Genomic DNA, 18,697 nt, shown 5'->3' with positions numbered 1-18,697 from the left:
AAACGCATTTAAGTTTCGCTACTTGAATAAAAGTCTTTGTCGAATTCACTTCAAATTTTCACACAATTTTTATAAGATATTATACTTTAAGAAAAACAAAAATTCAATTTTTTTAAACTCTGACCACCCGTAACCTATCACTATCAGCTGGTGGTCAAAAAATTCGCACAGCTGAGTTCACCTGATTCCAAAATGCTTTTTCATGTAACATGGTCTCATACAAAATTATTATATACCATAGAAAATCGTATCAAAAAGTCTAAAATATGTCGTACAAATTTAGATATATCTTCATTAAAATGCGTTATTATAGTTAAGACACATATTAAAAATATTTGTTATTGTAAATTTTCCAAGTCAAAGGTATTGTTTTGTATATTTTTTGTGGATATTCTGTTGTTTTTAATGTTCCAAGGCGAATCTACTAGAGGTGGTATCAAGGCGAATTTATTACAGGTGACAGCAAACACATATAAGTAAAACCCTACATGTATTTGTTGTTGCGTTTGGTCCAAGCAACACGTCAAAATCAGCAAGCAAATGTAAACATACGAATGTAAACATACCAATACATTCAAACAAAGCATATCATTTTGACGTAAGCCATACCTACGGCGAAAAATTCAGCTGGGTGAATGCTGTCACCTTATTAAATCCACCTTGGGTGGTATCGTTAAATCAGCTGACTTATTTTTTTCTTTCGCCGTGTCTATCTGGCTTTCAGCCCAGAATAAAATAAGGCGAATTCATTCTTACCCATACAACATTTCTCTCCCAAAATCTGAGTTTATAAAATAATTCTAGATAATAACCATATTTTTTGACATACAACCCTGTGTTTTCTGTGTAATTGATCATTATTTTTACGCGTGTAAAGAAAAACGTCAAAGTATAAACTAAATAATATGGACGCCGGCAAAGAAAACAGGTTTGGAGACATAATTCTAATACAATTTTTGTTAGATATTATTAAATAAGCATTCATATTATAGAAAAAATCTGTCTCCATAGACGCTTTGACCTGTGATTGCTTCTTAAAAAATGTAATATCGAATTTCGCATGCTCATTGCTGCCATAATTTTTGTGAAAATTCAGTAAACGTCGTTGACGGATTTCTTCAAACTGTTTATTATTAGCAGCCAATTGCGCAATTAAATTAGCTATTCCGTCTTCTTATAAATTAGCTATATAGTATAATAATAATAATAATAATAATAACTAATAATAATTATATGGTACAATAATAATAATAATTAAACAAACCAAACAATATTCCACCAAAATAATTTCTATGAAGAAAAACCTTTCACAACAGTATTGACAGCTGATTGTCAATTTTGCAGGTAATCTGCCATATGTGACCGAGTAGTTTAATTTTGTGGATTTATTGGTAATTAATGCATATGTGAACATACTTTTAGTGTAGTGCCACCACCTTTACTGAATGCGCCTTGTAATGTCCCATAAAAATTCTACTTTGGCATAGCAACCCTGCCAATACGCTCAAGCGCAAACACCAAGTACTCGCACATTACACACTTACGCGCCTGTCAAAAAAAGGAAGAAAAATAGTGCTTCTACTTAAATATCTGCACAATGGTAATAGCCTAGACAGACCGTTAATCGGAGTTACCGGCGCACTTAATTCTGATTCAAATTGTTGCATGACAGACGTTTGTTACTCGGATTAGTGAACAGCTGATTTATTTATTGGATACTATTGCCAGTAAAAGATGGATCGCAAGCGACAAATACGGATATTAGCTTCCCTGATACTAAAAAATAATTATTTATTTCAAAAAAATCTTAAATTGCTATTTCTCAAACTCCACCGCAATATCAAAACTATAAATGTCATTTCGGATGTGTTAGTGCAAACCAACATTGCATCCATACTATCTCAGAAAAATGGACGAAAAATCTGGAAAATTGTAAGTTTGATATTATAAAATTTATAGGATTCTAATTCATATTATATATTCATGAAGGAGCGCAATGGCAGATTTTGGGAGCATGACGTGCGTGGAATGGACGACGCCCAATTCAAGGAGCACTTTCGCCTAAGCAAAGATGCTTTCCGCAAAGTATCTGCGAAGGTGCGAAGAATAGAGAAGACAGATAGCAACATGAGATCTTGTATTCCACTCCATAAAAGAGTGGCTATTGCATTATTTGCGCTAGGTGCGCCGGTTGAATACAGCGCTATTGCAAGATTGTTTGGTGTAGGACGGAGTACTGTGGGAGGAATAGTTGTGCAGTTTTGCAGCGCCGTGTGCGATAATTTAGCGGACTGCATCAATTCATATCCTCCACATCCTGCAGAAGTAAAACGAATTGTTGATGGTTTCTCGCAACTCGGATTTCCTCAATGTTTCGGAGCAATAGATGGATGCCACATAGAGATTGAGCCAAACAAAGAAGATGCAGTTGACTATTGCAACTCCAAAGGCTGGTATTCGGTTGTTTTATTTGCGAGCTGTGATTATAAGTAAGTTTATTCGTTATAGTGCTCCGGAAATATTTACACTTATGCTCCTGCTGTTTTGCAGTTCGAAATTTACGTACATTCACATTGGGTCCCGTGGAAGTAACAACGACTCGCACATCTTTGAAACGAGCTCTTTGAAAAAATTTCATGAGAACGCTAACATCTTCCAGCAGAATATCAAACACATTGAAGGTGTTAATGTGCCGGTGGTACTTATCGGCGACTCAGCTTTTCGATTGTCGCGGTATTTGATTAAGCCTTTTCCATATTCACCAAATCAGCCAGTTGTGGAAAAGTATTTTAACTACCGGCTGTCAAGATGTCGTCGTGTAGTACGGAATGCATTTGGTCAACTTAAAGCGCGATTTAGAAAAATAGGCGGAAAGCTGCAAGTAGCCCCAAAAAATGTTAACACAATAATACATGCATGCTGTATTTTGCATAATTTTTTAAAAGCGGAAAATGATGAATTACCTTCCACATGGATGCATGACGCTGCAAAAGTGGCATCTGCACCATATCAACCCAATCACACTACAACAGCCGGTGAAAACGACAAAGCGGCAACGACTATCAGGAACGCAATTGCGCAGAGTTTTCGTAAGTACAAATTCACCGGAGTCCTTTAATCATAATACAAGTGTTCCTTATGAATAGCAGTATATTTTAATTCATAGTATAAAAGTTTAATACTACTTCGTAATATGAGAGCGTGGAAAAAGAACGTAAAACATTAACTCAACACAGGCACTGAAAAATTTAATAATTCATAGAATTCATAAAAAAAATAAAAAATTCAAAATTAGTTCGTACCAATGAATTTCTCCACCAGAAAAATTATCCTCTTTGATGCATAATTATTTTGCTGTATAGCAGAAAAAAATGGTTTGTTAGGACTTTCATGCCCTGAATGTCACTCTTTAACAATTTCGTTTGCTGCATCATTAAGGCTTCAATTGCACCATTTCTTTGTATCTTTCTAGTTGCCGACAACGATGGCCCTGTAGCTGGAGCTAGCGGTGATGTGAGTCCGGTCTCTACGGTTGGTAATGGCGACAGCGCTGATGATGACCCTGGGAGCTCGTATAGAGATCTAATTAGCGAAAGCGGTGCAATTACTGTCGATGACAACAGTGAAGGAGGTGAAGGTGATGGCAGCTGGGTTGAATTCTAAAATCTGAATAATATGGCATGTAAAATCTTACTACTGAAAATTCAATAGTGAGGGGTAGCGTTTATCGCTTTACGGCAAACAATGCGGTGCACTGCAGAAAAGTGCCTCCCGTTGAATGGTGTTCGCCCGATGGGCCCATTTTACCTTTCTCTTCTCTGCAAAAATCAGCAATCACCAGTTATTGGGTAATAATGGAGAGTTAGTAAAAAATGCATCTGTATTTCTTCGTCAAGTTTTTTTTATTTTTATATGAGCTGCCTCGCGCTGTATTTGCCTGCCATTTCAACAGCAATGCCATTATAAATGTGGGCATTTTTTTTCACCCTCGCAAATCATTCGCGCGTTCTTCTCATTTTATTATGAGCTCCTGCTGCTCGTCTCCTTCCGTCCAGATTGCGCGTTTCTTTCTGTTTGCCATCTGAAATTAAACTTAAAAATAAAACAAAAATGCTACAAAATACTTACTCCTGTTGTGCTCATCATATTGTTCCAGAATATTATTAATGTTGCTATGATTGTTTTCAGTCTTTTTTGTTCTTTTTAAAAGTTTTATTATTTTTCATTCAAATTAGATATTAACGGTCGTTTTTCGGCAATGTTGCCATCGGAAATTCCCCAATCCGCTTAAGTTATGGGAATGAAGTCAAGTAGTTGATCCGGATTAGTTGCACTATATGCTTGAGATAATTCCGAATTAAATCATTAATGCCGATTATCGCCATCTATGATATTTATAAAATCGTTATGTGAACCAAATTATTATATTATATTTATAATTGGCGCGTACACACTTTATTTGTTGTTTGGCCGAGCTCCTCCTCCTATTTGTAGTGTGCTCTTGATGTTGTTCCACAAATGGATGCCTACAGTTTTAAGCCGACTCCGAACGGCAGAAATTTTTTTATGAGGAGCTTTTTCATGGGAGAAATGCACTCGGAGGTTTGCCATTGCCTGCCTAGGGGTGAGCGCTATTAGAAAAAACTTTTTCTTCATTTTGGTGTTTCACCGAGATGCGAACCTACGTTCTCAATGAATTCCGAAATTCCGTAGTCACGCACCAACTCATTCAGCTACTCTTGTGTATATTGCGTAAATATTTCACATATTTAACTTGATGAGCCAAGCAATTAAATTTGAGAAAATGTTTTTGCGTTTCAAGTAAATTTAAAAAATACCGCAATATAAAATCGTTTCCATCTAATTCATTTAAGTTGACTCGCTTCCCATACATATTTATACCCAAAAACATTTTCGAAATACCTGATTTTTAAAAATGTACTTAACCATTTTTATATGAAAATATTATAAATAAATTAAACGAAAAATAGATTGTTTTCAAGATTTTATTTTTTATGTATAAAATAGCATAATTGAATTTAGTTATCTTGTGAGCGAATGATGTCCGAATCTCCAGGGTCGGTGATGGACATGGTGCACACACGGAAGTATTTACCGCAAGCAGTACCCAATTCAATGTTGGTGCCACTGTAATGCTGTACTTCGGTCTTGGCCAACATGGCGTAATATTCAATCTCAGATTTTCTAAAAATGCGAAAAAAATTTTAATTTAGCAATGCATATAAATATAAGGCACATAGAGAAATAGGCAAGGCAAGTCAGAAAGAGTCTCTAGTAGTATATTAATATCAACATGATTTACACGTCTGTTTTGTACATTCATCACTTAATGGTGCTAAAAGGCTAACAAAATATAAGACCTCGTTACCTTTCAAGTTTTGCTGGAACCATTTGGATGTCTGTTATTGCATTGTCAAATTTACCGCAAACCACGAGCACTATGCAACATTTGTTCTGAGATATACTACTCCATAGTTTCCATTGCAAAATAATCAACTTAATGCAAAAAATACGTGGGAAACTTGTACGGAAGCATACTTCTCAGTCTCTTAAGACTCCATATGGCTCCAGCAAGCAAATCAATGGAAAACTACTTCTCTGTAGTAGTACACAAATGTATGCGTTGCTCACCTCAATGCTGGTGTATTGCTGGCAATCAGCACCAATTTCGCTTTGCCTTGACGTAGAGTTTTCAAAGCTTGTTTGTAGCCCAAGCAATATTTGCCGGATTTCATCACCAATGCCAAACGGGCGTTGGTGCTTTCTAAAGCCTTTTTCTGCAAATGGGAGAGAAACACCATGTGTACATATTTAGGTTATGTTCTTCAAATATTATCGGACTAAATTACCACGTGTTAAAATACATAAGGTATATTTACCTGTTTCTTCACAGCAACCATGATTACAATTCTATTGGTATTACAGAAGGTCAGATGGAGTTCTGAAATTTAATCAAAAATAGAAAATTAATAAATTACTTGGTATATACAAGGAGAATTAAAAATTACACCTACCTCCAATGACAATTTGCAAGAAAAGAAAGAAATTGGCGTTGACAGCTATCAAGTAAAGTTGCACCTTCAGGGTTGTATGAAATTCAATTATATTTCCCTTTGTGTTGTATTTTGTAATCGATTACTTTACAACAATCAACAGACTTTCATCTTAATTATAGACTTTCATCATTTACAACAATCAACAGACTTTCATCTTATTATAAAACTTTCAAGATATTAACAATCACGAGAATTGAATGTATATTGTAAAGCGTAGGTTAAAGCGAACTAAACTGAAAATTACCAAATATTCTTAAATGAGAGCAGTAGCGATATGTTGAGGCGCACATTTATTGTAATCGATTATTGGGAAATTTTCACACATGTTTCTCAATACGAATTTGTGATGAAAACAAACGTCAACATGATTTGATCTGTAGTTTACATATTGCAGAACCAATTTGTAATTTTATGAATATATAGTAGAACTAGAGTGATGAGAAGAATACAGAAGTCAAAATCTTTACAAAAGCCGCCCCAACTAGTGGCGCCCCGTAAGGAAACCCCGGAAAATGAGGCGCAAATGGAGTTGGAACTTTGTTGGTGTGTGCAACAATTGGAGAATGCACTTAATTCGAATAAGCTATCCCAGAAAGTTGGTAAGTCTTTAAAAATATAAGCAAGGTGCTTAATAAGTATTTTTTAAATTTCTTTTATAAAAATAAAGCTGCTGATACCGTGAAGAATTTAAGAGTACTTAAAAGTTCAACTGCCCCGTTTGTTAAGAAGCGTCAAGTAATGAAGGCGGCGTTGGGTGATTACCGTGGCAAAATGCTGGAGGAAGAGAAAAAGATAGCATTGGGTGCGAAAAATATTTGTAATATAATATTTAAAAGTCATGAGTTCATCTTATCATTTTGTCTTTAGCTGCCAAACAAATTAAATTCACGCAAACAATTGAAGCGAACAAGAAGTCGAGTTTCCTCAAAAAATCCGCTATAATGCAAACGGATAAAGAATTTCGCTTCAATTTCTTACCTCCACAAACAGATAATACATCTGAACCACCTGAAATCGATGTTAAGAACACAACGGCTTCGGAGATTGAGCATGAAAGTAGCACATTTATAAGCAAAAACCTAAATCTAAATACTGGGAATTGCTTTAAATTTAACTTTGTAATAGATGAAGAAAATAATGATTTAAATTTGAACGGATTGTCCATTAAATGTTAAAAATAATATAAGAAAGTAACTGCATCGAATTGTATGTTTAGTATATGTAACAAGAGAATGTGGTATATTATTTCTTGGAAAAGGTGCGGTAATATCTTCTGATGATGCGCCATCGCACCGAGCCCGAATTATGCTGGATTATTTAACCAAACACCAAGTAAATACCATCGTGCAAGCACCGTATTCACCTGATATGGCCCCGTGCGACTTCTTTTTGTTTCCCAAGTTGAAGTTACTATTTCGTGGAAGGAGATTTCAGTCGATAGAGGAGATCAAAGAGAATGCGACGAAGGAGCTTTAATACACGGTAATATTTTTAAAGTAGGGAAAACAGACATTGCGTTAAAGCAGTAAACCACAAGAGCCCATATTGATCGTTTAGCCATCTTACCTATTTGGCTCTGATAAATTTTAAGACCTCTTACAAATAATCTTCCATTCAGAAATATTCTTGGAGATATTTAGGGAATTTTCGAACAATTATAAAACAAGGGGATGGAATTTATCAGTAAATGTGCATTGTCAAGCACCATTCATTCAGGAATAATCGTTTAATTATGAAACATATTTGAGCATTATCCATTCAATTATAAAAGAGTTTCGATAGTGTGGCTCTAATCAAATAAACCTTGAAATGAGTGCAATTGCCGCAATACCTAATCAAATAAAATTGACATATCCTACAATTATCATTATTATTATTATTTATTAAAATATAATTAAAATTCAGATTAGATTCATCTAATATAAAAGCTCTAGCCACCACGGCTATTGGCTATCATGCAATTAATCCTTGCATAGAATTCAATTCGCTTCAGGTTTTCATTTTGTAAAATTTGCTACAATATGGCAACAGCAAAAATTAGACAAACAGATATCGAACGAGACAACGAAACGAAAAACGAGAAAAATTTGCAAGATTTTATTTGATAGGAATCAAGAGTCGGCGAGAAAATTGTAAAAGCTTAAATTTACGAAAAACTAAACGGTTTATATTAGCAATAATGTTTTAATAAAAAGTTATGTGAAAGTCTACATTATATTTCTGCAGCAGAATGTTTTAGAAAATATAACCAAATTAGGATAAAAGTGACAATTGGAATAAGTTATTGTGCAGCGAGCGCGAGCCCACACGAAACGAGGTAGAAAGCCAGGCAAAGAATAGAATAAGTAAATGTGAACGGAGCCGCGAAAATTCCAAATTTGGAAAAATCTCAAGAAGAGGTTTAGGCAACTGATTTGAAGAACTGCCGAAGGGAAGATTTGATAAAATTTGGAGTAGGCTCACGGTTTAACGTCTGCATCAGTTTGCAAAAAGGTCGTAAAGGTCGAAATATTTTTGGCCACTAGGCCTATACTATTTTGTAGCATCGCCCGCTGCAAAGAATATTGCGGTACACATATAACGAGAACTTTACATCTACTACTTAAAATGGCCGGTAAACCAAGACCGAATTTAAGGTTCCAAATTCCGAAAGAACCAGAGCCCGAAATGTACGTCTGATATTCCTTAATATCCCTTTGTTGAATTTAAATTTTCATAAAACTCTATATATTCCGTCGCAGTGTGCCACCGCGCAATTTAGACTCGAGTACAACAATTAAAATAGGAGATCAGACATTCGAAATCAATGCCGACAGCTTGGAAAAAATTGCCGATTTGGGGCGTGGAGCTTATGGCGTAGTGGAAAAGATGAAACATGAGCAGACTGGCACGGTAATGGCTGTGAAACGTATTACAGCGACGGTAAATCGAAAAGAACAGAAACGCTTACTTATGGATTTAGATATTTCCATGCGTTCGAGCGATTGTCCGTACACAGTTCATTTCTATGGGGCACTTTTCCGGGAGGGAGATGTTTGGATATGCATGGAAGTAATGGATACAAGTTTGGATAAGTTCTACCCGAAGGTGTTTAAAAACAATCTAACAATGGAAGAAAGTGTCTTGGGAAAAGTATGTTACGTTTCACGTAGAATAAATCTATTTTTTTTATAAATGTTTTACGAAATCATACCCATTTGTATGCTTTTATATTCTGCAATTTTTAGATTGCCATGTCAGTGGTGAATGCGCTGCACTATCTACACGCACAGCTTAAGGTTATTCATCGCGATGTAAAGCCGTCAAATATTTTGATCAATCGCAGTGGTGAAGTGAAGATGTGCGATTTTGGTATCTCAGGTGGGTTTAGTAAACGATATTTAGTAGTCGTTTAGTAAACGAGCCACAGCACAAATAATTTATAAGTGAAATAATTCACAAGCACATGTCTTAAGGGGGTCTTCTGGTCTCGAGGCCCTGAAATGAAGGGTTTTTTGGGGATTGATTGTGACAAATCCTGTGAATATTTAAAAAAATTTTTTTTTTTTTTTTAAAGGTACATGTCTTGGCTTTTAAAAAATGGTTTTGACTTTGAAAAAAATTAACACCCGCGACCTTGAAATGGCGCTGAAGACGTCCACCTCCAAACGAAACAGGTCTCCATTTTGGTCACGGTTTTTCCACCTGGGTAATCAGAAAGCAAAAATTAGATATGCGTTGTCTTCAGAGTTGCCCTGGTTTTTTTTAAATTTTTTTCAAAAGTTATGCAACAATTTGCAAAAAAATTTTTTTTTGCTCATTTTTTGAACTTTAAAAGGTTATAAAAATGGAATAAAAAAAAATTTCAAAAATCGTACACGGGGAAACTTAGCGGTAAGTTTTCCGAACCTTTTAAGACCAAAACCATTGAAATCGGAGTATAACTACTATGAAAAGTGTGACCAAAATGCTTAAAAAACACGATTTTCGGGGAAACGCGTTTAAAGATAAAGTTTATGATAAAACGGCCGGAGGAGGGTACACTTCGGTGCCCAGAAAAATGTGAAAAAATGCGATTTTCAAAAAATCCTTTCTGTGGCGTATTCTCGCATACACATACAACAAAATTATGCAAAAAAAAAAATCGATTTTTTTTTCGCTGGAGACCAGAAGACCCCCTTAAGAAATTCTTTATTCACACTGCACTAAAAAAATATTTTTACTAATAGAGATTTAGTGAATATTGGAAGTGTCCAAAAATGTAATTTATATAATTTTCTGTTTAGGTTACTTGGTTGATTCTGTTGCTAAAACGATTGATGCTGGATGTAAGCCATATATGGCACCTGAACGCATCGATCCAACGGGCAACCCTGCTCAATACGACATACGCTCTGATGTCTGGTCACTGGGTATCAGTATGATCGAAATGGCGACTGGCAGGTTCCCATATAACTCGTGGCGAACGCCATTTGAGCAATTAAAACAGGTATAGGTGGTACCAACTAAGTGTAATATTCGACGATCTAATCCATACAATTTACAGGTTGTGAATGAGAGCCCACCTCGTCTTGAAACCGGCAAATTTTCACCCGAATTCGAAGACTTTATAACTAAGTGCTTACAGAAAAACTATACAGCGCGTCCCAATTATGAACAATTGCTAAAGCACGAGTTCATTGTGGAGCACATAGAGCGCGATACAGATATTTCCGAGTTTGTTTCCAGAATATTGGATTTGCCGGAGTAATGTGTTTGTACGTGAACGCCGTTCCGTCATCAAGGCTTCAATTCTGAATTGTAAAAACAAAAAACTATAAACTAAAATAGAGGTTAAGTAAACGATTTAACGAAAATACTTAACTTTCCTACAAACAGTATAGGATTTTCGGGCAGTGAATTGAAAACAAAAAAGCTTACAATTCGGAATTCAAAATATATATTTAGAATGCCTTTATACCGAGTGTATCAGATGTTATTATGTAAGAGTAAATTGTTGCTTAGTATTTGAAAACTGATGATGCCTTATTAATGAAAAATATGTATGTTCAATAAGAAAAGCCGCTTTGGATGAGAGAATTATGTATGTTTAGGTCCCAAAGTAACTAATTATTAAAAGCAATTATGAATTGATGTGAAAATTATGCATTCATCAATTGAAATATTTGAGAACATAACGTGCCTATTTAGAGTTGATTATTGAATTGTTCATTATACAAAAATATAAAACAAAAAAAAAAAAAAAAAAAAAAATATGTAATAAAACATTGCTAAAATTAACAAAAAAATATAATCGAAATGAAATCATTAGGTGCATACATATTTACGAAACGAAGTTGTTAAGCGGTGAAATAATACTAAAAGCAAAATTAATAAAAAATAAAATATATTACATGGTAATCGCCATCATAATATTATTCATATGAGCTGAGCATTTCCAGTTGAAACCTCGAATTTACGCTTTGACTCTGTATTTAACCGTAATGTATATTATATACCAAAATTGCATCGGCGCAATGCATTCTCCCCTAACACTTATACATTCATCCTGTCATTGTGCCATTCCTTTATGCAACTATGTGCGTGCGTATAAACAGATGTAGGTATCAGTTATTCTCAGTGTGATTCCAAAATACTGGAGCATTGCTTCAACGTAAAAAATCAACCTTAATTTTCTATTACGAGTAATTTTTTTCGAAAGAAACTTCAATTGAAATAAAATTGGAGTTATGAATTTTACCGGACGCGTGCAGTTCCGGCGTCTTTTATGTCTGATAGTACGTCAAAATTTCAATAGTGAATGTGAAAACGCAATTAACAAACAAATACATCTGGAATTGAAGTCAAGCTATGATTATTTAGCAATGGTTTGTAAAATATTTTTGCACTTCAACGAAATCTGTATTATTAATGCGCATTTTTGCAGGCTTCGCACTTCGACCGCTGTGACGTAGCTTTACCTGGATTATATGGATTTTTCAAAGCCGCCAGCGCTGAGGAGCATGAGCATGCTGCAAAATTTATGGAGTATATGAACAAAAGGGGAGGTACAGTGCTTTTGGAAGAGCTGCCAGCACCGCAATTCAAGTTTACTACGCCTAAAGCGGCGCTCGAAGAAGCATTGAATATGGAGAAAACGGTCAATGAGGTGAGCAGAAATATTCACTTAATGAACTGAACGTATGCAAATTATTGTTGTTCGATTTTTTTGCATACCCTTCATCAAGTCCCTGCTAGCACTGCATGCTTTGGCAAGTAAGCACAACGATCCACAGCTCTGCGACTTCTTAGAGACGCAATTCCTTACCGAACAAGTGGATGCACAAAAACAGTTGGCCGATTATATAAGGCAAATTGAACGCTGTGAAAAGGAATTGGGTGTGCATATATTTGATAATGATATCAAAGGGAGCAAAATACATTAAGTGGCTAAGAATGTGAAACGGGCATGCAATGTGTAACTAAATATAATTCGTATGGAATGATTTACTATTGTAGGCGTTGAGGCGAAAATTAAAATGCAATGAATCGAAAGCGTGGAGGTTCTGGTCATGTTTATGTTGAAGATATACGTCCGTCAAAATTATTGGCAATTTTTTTTTTCATAATCAAATTTTTTTTATATCTTAATTCAATGAACATTCAAAATGATTGATCAAGTAAAAAATGTGAAACCTATTGTCAATTAAGTTTATTTTAATGTCTATCAGAAATAAGAAAAGCTATGTGTGTATGTTTGTTAAGTAAATGTAATAAGGATACTGACTGAATTTATTGCTATTCATGCATATGTTAAATTCCAAAAAAAGGTAAAATAAAAATGTAGCTAAAAACTAACAAACGAAAATTTAATTTATTTATTTTTTTATTTTAACCCTTAAGGGGGTATTCTAGTCTAGAAATTTGAAAAAATCGAAAAATTTTTTTTTTCAAAATTTGATAGATTAACTATTCAAAAATATCTCCCTAAAAGGATTTTTCAAAATTCGAATTATTTTCGAAGCTACAACTATTTTAGTGACGCGACAGCTGGACTGGTTTGAGCGGTCGGCGAACTTTAAACGTGTTTTTCTCGAAACTACTTCTTTCGATACGGCCGGCACGATATCTCAAGTTCTAATCAACCGATTTGCTTGAAATTTGTCATGAATATTCCTTAAATATATCTCTATCGTATGAAGCTCGAAAAACTGGAAATTTCAATTTTTTAATATGTGTAAACAATTCGAGAAAGCTTAAAAATACGAGAAAAATCGACCTCAATTTTTTGAGTAGCCGCCATTTTATGGAAAAAAAATTTTTTCCGTGTTTTCTGGTTCATACTATAATGACACTCATATTAATTAAGAATTTGTATTTATTTTTTTCAGATGACCACAAGGGTAGAAATCGTGACGACAGGGACACTGCCTTTTTTTCCCCCCTTCCACTTCAAGGACGCATAGCTCCATGAAAATTCATTTTTTTTTTCAAATTTATTTTGTGTGCTCCTAATATATGAATAAATAAATGATAAAAAAATGTATCGTAAAAATATCAATAGCTTTTTTTTTATTCATCGTCAAAAAATGCTCAAAATTCGGGCCTCTAGACTAGAATACCCCCTTAAGGAAGGAAACCGGTTTATCAGGCCGAAATTTTGGTGTTTTTTGTGAATTTTTTGAACAAGGAAGGAATAATCAGAAATTGTTTAAACTTGGAGGGTATTTTATTCATATTTTTAAGTACACTTTTGAATTTTTTGAAGCCATTTCCGCCGGAAATTGTGGCGTGTGAGCGTGTTGTCCATGGACGATCGCCATCCGCGTAGCTTGCTGGTGGGCATTCCTGACGTTGCAATTTGCCTCTGTAATCAACAACAATTGTTTTTTTTTCGTTAACATGTTTTCTAGGAATATGAACCTAATTGTGATAAAATAATATTGAAATTTTCAGGTTTTTGAGGTGCTTGAATACATTTTTCATACCATATTTTTTCATCTAATATATTTCACTTAAAAAAGGTATTTTTAATTATGATATAATCCCAGGTAATTAGGTTCATATGAATTAAAATTGAATAAAGAATACTCAGACAAAAATTTCATAACGTTGACGTGATAACGTCTTATAATTCGATTTAACAGGCTGCACGCACGAAAAAATGTGTCGTTACCTTCCTCATTGCCGTTACCTTGCTCATTGCCGTTACCTTGCTCATATGTCGTTACCTTGCTCATTGCCGTTACCTTGAATGAACTGCAAGCGAAAGCGCGGAACGAACGACAAAGCAAACGAACGGCAACGTTCGACATATTGCTCTCTCCTACTTAAGTGAGCGTATATGTGTATGTATATGCGCACACATATGTACATATATAAATTCACTTATTTGTATTTGCATATGCCTTCTTATTGATTATTATTAATTTGATATGTTATGTTATGTTATGTTAAAGTAATATATATTATGTTATGTTAATGTTAACTCAATCCCTATATCCATACAAAATATCTATCAAACAAATAAAATTAAAATTTTCTTTTGAAAAATGCAACCATTCAATCAGTATTTTCTTATGACGTTATCACGTTAAACTATCGTCAGTAAACCGACTTTACAGACCTCTTTTTTTTATAAACAATTTAAGGCCTAAATTTTTGGTCAAAAACCGATTTTGTTTTTTGAGAAACCGTCATTTTGTCAAAAAAAAAAAAAAAATATTTTGCTTATTCCTTCGATAAATTACTCGATTTAACATTACTTTAACGAAATCTGTTTGGTGTTTTAATTTCAGAGCATCCAGTTCAAATATAGAGTGGTCACCCCACAACGTCTTTTTTGAGAGGAGCTTCCGGAGATCAGCTCTAGCTCCTTTCCAAATAAATATTTTTACTAATACTAAGTCTTAAAATACAGTTAAAAGATAACATCATATGTGTACAAATTTTTATATCAATAAATTTAAAAGTTTCCTCAGAAAAGATTCTGAAGAATTCGCTTTTTTCGGCCTGCTAACTGTAATCCCTTAACTAAGGTCACAATTTTTATTTTCAAAATTCGGCTCGCATTCTCCAAATTCTATAAACCATTTCATTTGTACTACCTTGAATGTCCTTCTTAACTGGCAGGCGCAGGCCGTCCAGATTTCTCACAGTTATACGAAGCAGGTGGAAAAAATTACGCTTAAAACGCATAATTAAGGGCATGTCCAAATACCTGAGCAATTAATTACGATTTATTCGGTTTACCGAATACCTCATTTATTCAAGGAATATATCATCACAAAAACCAAACTGGCAGATATATTTTAGTAGGCTTTTTTCAAATTGCACGTCTAATTCGTAGGTCTGATATGTCAAAAAATTAAATAGGTCTAGATTAGGAGCTATTGAGCTATAAAAAATTATTATTTCTATTATTTAGTTTGTAAGGCGGATGAACTTGCAAGAACCCGTACAACGCTCGGTCTCGAACCGGATAAGGCGCTGATACCCATGCCCATAGCCACTTGTAAATTACTTATAGACAGGGAAACCATCAAAAAGGTAAATACCATCTGGCAAAACCTCACAACATGCGAACTAAGCAGACAGACATGGCCGAACTGGAACAGCGGTCGATCGAAGATCTTCCTAAGATTCAACAGAGAATCTATAAGAAAAATGATAGGTGTTTTAACTGGTCATTGTTTAATAGGCAGCCACGCTAGAAGGTTGGGACTCCCTTACTTCGATTTATGTAGAAGCTGTCTTAATACAGAAGAAGAGGAAACAGTCAGACACCTTTTATGTGAGTGTGAAAGCCTAGCTATGAGAAGGCTGCGCACTCTCGATACAGCATTTCTAACCGATGTAGCGGACATAGCCCATCTAAAACTAACGAAGCTCTGCTCGTTTATTAAAGCAACCGGATGGTTTGAAAAGGAACACGTAGAGTAAGGATAAGCTCCAGTGGTATCACAATGGACCTGCCGAAGGTCTAAGTGTGTCTTGCGACAACCACCCTACCTACCTACCTATTTAGTTTATTGTTATTTTTTATTTTGATTATTATTATTTTTTATTATTATTTATTTTTTTATTATTATTTATTTTTTTATTATTATTTATTTTTTTATTATTATTTATTTTTTTAATTATTTATTTTTGGTATTAACAATACTTGAAATTTTTTTATATTATATTATTTCTTATTTTTTATTATTATTTATTTTTATTTATAGTTTTTTTATTATTATTTATTTCTAATTATTTACAAATTTTTTTATTATGAATTATTTTTATTTATTTATTATTAGCATTAACAATACTTAACATTTCTTACATTATATTATTTTTCTCATTCCTAATGAGAACATTTTTACTTAACATTTTTGTTTAAATGCTTCGTATCTTGCAAGGTGGATTTAATAAATTCGCCTTGGTATCTTGTCTCGTTTTTGGTTTCCATTCTACCCTCTTAATACCCAGCTGATCGAGAGATATTCGTGAATGTTTTTTCAGTGTTCGTTCAATGTTTTGTGCACCACGGCACTGCTAAAGCTATGGGTTGGCAACTAAGTAATTGCGTATTTTTTTTTAGAAAATCAAAGACAATTTTTTCATGCAACTAAATAACTTAATTCTGTAATGTATTGCCCATTTTGTCAATGACCTTTTGCCATCTTTCAGGCAGCATCATAATAGCACGTTCATAAAACTTCTGGTTTTGATTAGCAAAAAATTGAGTCAGGTACGATTTGACATCATCATCATTATTGAAATGTTTACCATTCAAGGAGTTTTGTAAAGATCGAAACAAAAAGTAATCAGACGGTGCCAGGTCAGGACTATATGGTGGATGTGGCAAAACATCCCAACCAAGCTGCAATAATTTTTGCCGAGTGGCCAAAGATGTGTGTGGCCTTTCATTGTCATGATGAAATGCAATACTTTTTCGATTTATCAATTCGGGCCGCTTTCCTTCAACTGCATTGTTTAATTTCGCTAGTTGTTCAATGTAGACATCAGAATTGATCGTTCGGTTGGGTGGTAAGAGTTCAAAGTAGACAATTCCTTTGTAATCCCACCAAACTGATAACAAAACCTTCTTTTGTTGATTATCAACTTTTGATGTTGTTTGAGTTGGTTCACCTGGTCTGCTCCACGATCTTTTCCGCTTGATGTTTTTCAACTCCTGTTATTCGTTATAATTTTCTGTGAAAATAGGTAGGTTTTGTTTGAAATAAATGTGTATATATAGGGAATATTTTGTAATAAACTAGCAAACCCGGCCCGCTTCGCTGGGCACACTAAAATAGAATAGATATGGTTTTCATATTATCTATTTCTTTATTCTTTATTCAAGCGCTTTGGTATAAACAATATTTTTGGGTTTTCTATTTGTTTTTGAGTAAATATAAAATATAAATTGAAAATCAGGAAAAAAGAAGATTGTTTTTAAATTTCAAATCAACGCAAATGAATAACTAGGAAACAATCGTCTTTTTTCCTGATCATCCATGAATTTTTCGTTTCAATTTAAATGTTTTATTAAGCTTTTTTAACCATTATCCATATATATTTTTCAAAAAAAAAAAACGAAAAAAATTTTTTTTCCACGAACACATAATTTCATTTGAACATTCGGATTTCACATTAAATTCTCAAATTTCGTAAGAAATTATTCACTGTTCCAAAATCCACTCCAAAAAAATTCGCAAAAAATTTTTACACTTTGCACTTACGTGTTCTCCTTGTGGCATCCAAATCAGAAAGAAATATTGACACATTGTAACTCACACTGTCAATTTGACCGTTCAGTTCCGCCCCAAGCGTTAAAAAAGTAAACGACATTATAGCTGGTTCAAAAGAACGCTGTACGCGTTGCCACTGCTCCGAATTACAACCAAACTTTACGAAACCCATTTTCAATACTTACTTAACAATGTCCGTAAGTTTGGTTTAATTCGGTGCAAAGACACGGCGGGTCCACGTTTTGGCATATATTTCGAGACCCTAGTCATCAATAGGTATGAAAATTACCCCGTATTAAAGAACTTATCAACAGCTTTCATTTGATACCCATATTGTACATACATACACGTTTTGACCTATATCTCGAGACCCTATCTACCAATAGGTATTCAAACTATACGGAAATCATCTTCTATACCTACTTAACAATGTGTGTAAGTTTGGTTTAATTCGGTGCAAAGACACGGCCGGTTAGCGAACACACACAAAAAGTAATTTTGAATGTGAAACAACTAGTTTTAAATTGGGAATTTTGCCGCAACATCATCGCTACAATAATAAATCCAATTTAATAAATCCACCTTGGTACAACTTAAGATTTCTTTCAAAATTGCGTTTCACAATGCATACTTAAGTGTGAAAAATATTTAATTTAGAAATATAGTAGCACCGCAGTAAAGTGCTTTGTATACAAGGCGCATTTATTGCCTCGCCTTGTTTTGTATATAAATTTTGACATTTGTTAAAAAAGAGCAAGAATGTAATAACTTTCACTTCTGCAAGAAATTGATTTTCTAGTTATGTTATGCAATATTATTGTAGATTTAATCAAGTAGTAGTCACGTATTTTGCTTATTAAATCAAAATATGTCACAATAATATTTTTCCTCATATAGTTGAAAAAATCGTGGACACTCGCACAT

The 18,697-nt window shown here is 34.1% G+C and overlaps 5 protein-coding genes across 5 annotated transcripts; 4 read left to right on the top strand and 1 right to left on the bottom strand.

The window, feature by feature from the left end:
* Positions 1-1,501: 1,501 nt before the first annotated feature.
* On the top strand, positions 1,502-4,123 carry LOC129237661 (uncharacterized). Its single transcript, XM_054872535.1, has 4 exons — positions 1,502-1,932; positions 1,990-2,489; positions 2,551-3,089; positions 3,473-4,123. Exons 1-4 carry the CDS (start codon positions 1,735-1,737, stop codon positions 3,661-3,663), a joined length of 1,428 nt encoding a protein of 475 aa, XP_054728510.1. The 5' UTR covers positions 1,502-1,734; the 3' UTR covers positions 3,664-4,123.
* An 865-nt stretch (positions 4,124-4,988) lies between these two features.
* On the bottom strand, positions 4,989-6,016 carry LOC129237660 (60S ribosomal protein L30). Its single transcript, XM_054872533.1, has 3 exons — positions 5,901-6,016; positions 5,653-5,798; positions 4,989-5,205 (listed from the first exon to the last, which is right to left on the bottom strand). Exons 1-3 carry the CDS (start codon positions 5,919-5,921, stop codon positions 5,040-5,042), a joined length of 333 nt encoding a protein of 110 aa, XP_054728508.1. The 5' UTR covers positions 5,922-6,016; the 3' UTR covers positions 4,989-5,039.
* A 395-nt stretch (positions 6,017-6,411) lies between these two features.
* On the top strand, positions 6,412-7,281 carry LOC129237659 (UPF0488 protein CG14286). Its single transcript, XM_054872532.1, has 3 exons — positions 6,412-6,676; positions 6,745-6,879; positions 6,945-7,281. Exons 1-3 carry the CDS (start codon positions 6,514-6,516, stop codon positions 7,250-7,252), a joined length of 606 nt encoding a protein of 201 aa, XP_054728507.1. The 5' UTR covers positions 6,412-6,513; the 3' UTR covers positions 7,253-7,281.
* An 835-nt stretch (positions 7,282-8,116) lies between these two features.
* On the top strand, positions 8,117-11,456 carry LOC129237655 (dual specificity mitogen-activated protein kinase kinase 3). The gene is made up of 5 exons (XM_054872529.1): positions 8,117-8,746; positions 8,819-9,209; positions 9,305-9,437; positions 10,343-10,545; positions 10,603-11,456. The coding sequence occupies exons 1-5, from the start codon at positions 8,685-8,687 to the stop codon at positions 10,804-10,806; spliced, it is 993 nt and encodes a 330-aa protein (XP_054728504.1). The 5' UTR covers positions 8,117-8,684; the 3' UTR covers positions 10,807-11,456.
* A 172-nt stretch (positions 11,457-11,628) lies between these two features.
* LOC129237658 (ferritin heavy chain) lies at positions 11,629-12,891 on the top strand. Its single transcript, XM_054872531.1, has 3 exons — positions 11,629-11,923; positions 11,983-12,204; positions 12,284-12,891. The coding sequence occupies exons 1-3, from the start codon at positions 11,786-11,788 to the stop codon at positions 12,479-12,481; spliced, it is 558 nt and encodes a 185-aa protein (XP_054728506.1). The 5' UTR covers positions 11,629-11,785; the 3' UTR covers positions 12,482-12,891.
* The last annotated feature ends 5,806 nt before the right edge of the window (positions 12,892-18,697 follow it).

Source organism: Anastrepha obliqua, chromosome 2 (genome assembly GCF_027943255.1).
Source record: "Anastrepha obliqua isolate idAnaObli1 chromosome 2, idAnaObli1_1.0, whole genome shotgun sequence".
NCBI classification, from domain to species: Eukaryota; Metazoa; Arthropoda; class Insecta; order Diptera; family Tephritidae; genus Anastrepha; species Anastrepha obliqua.
Note: the sequence above shows the minus strand (reverse complement) of the source record. Positions and strands in the feature narration are given on the sequence as shown.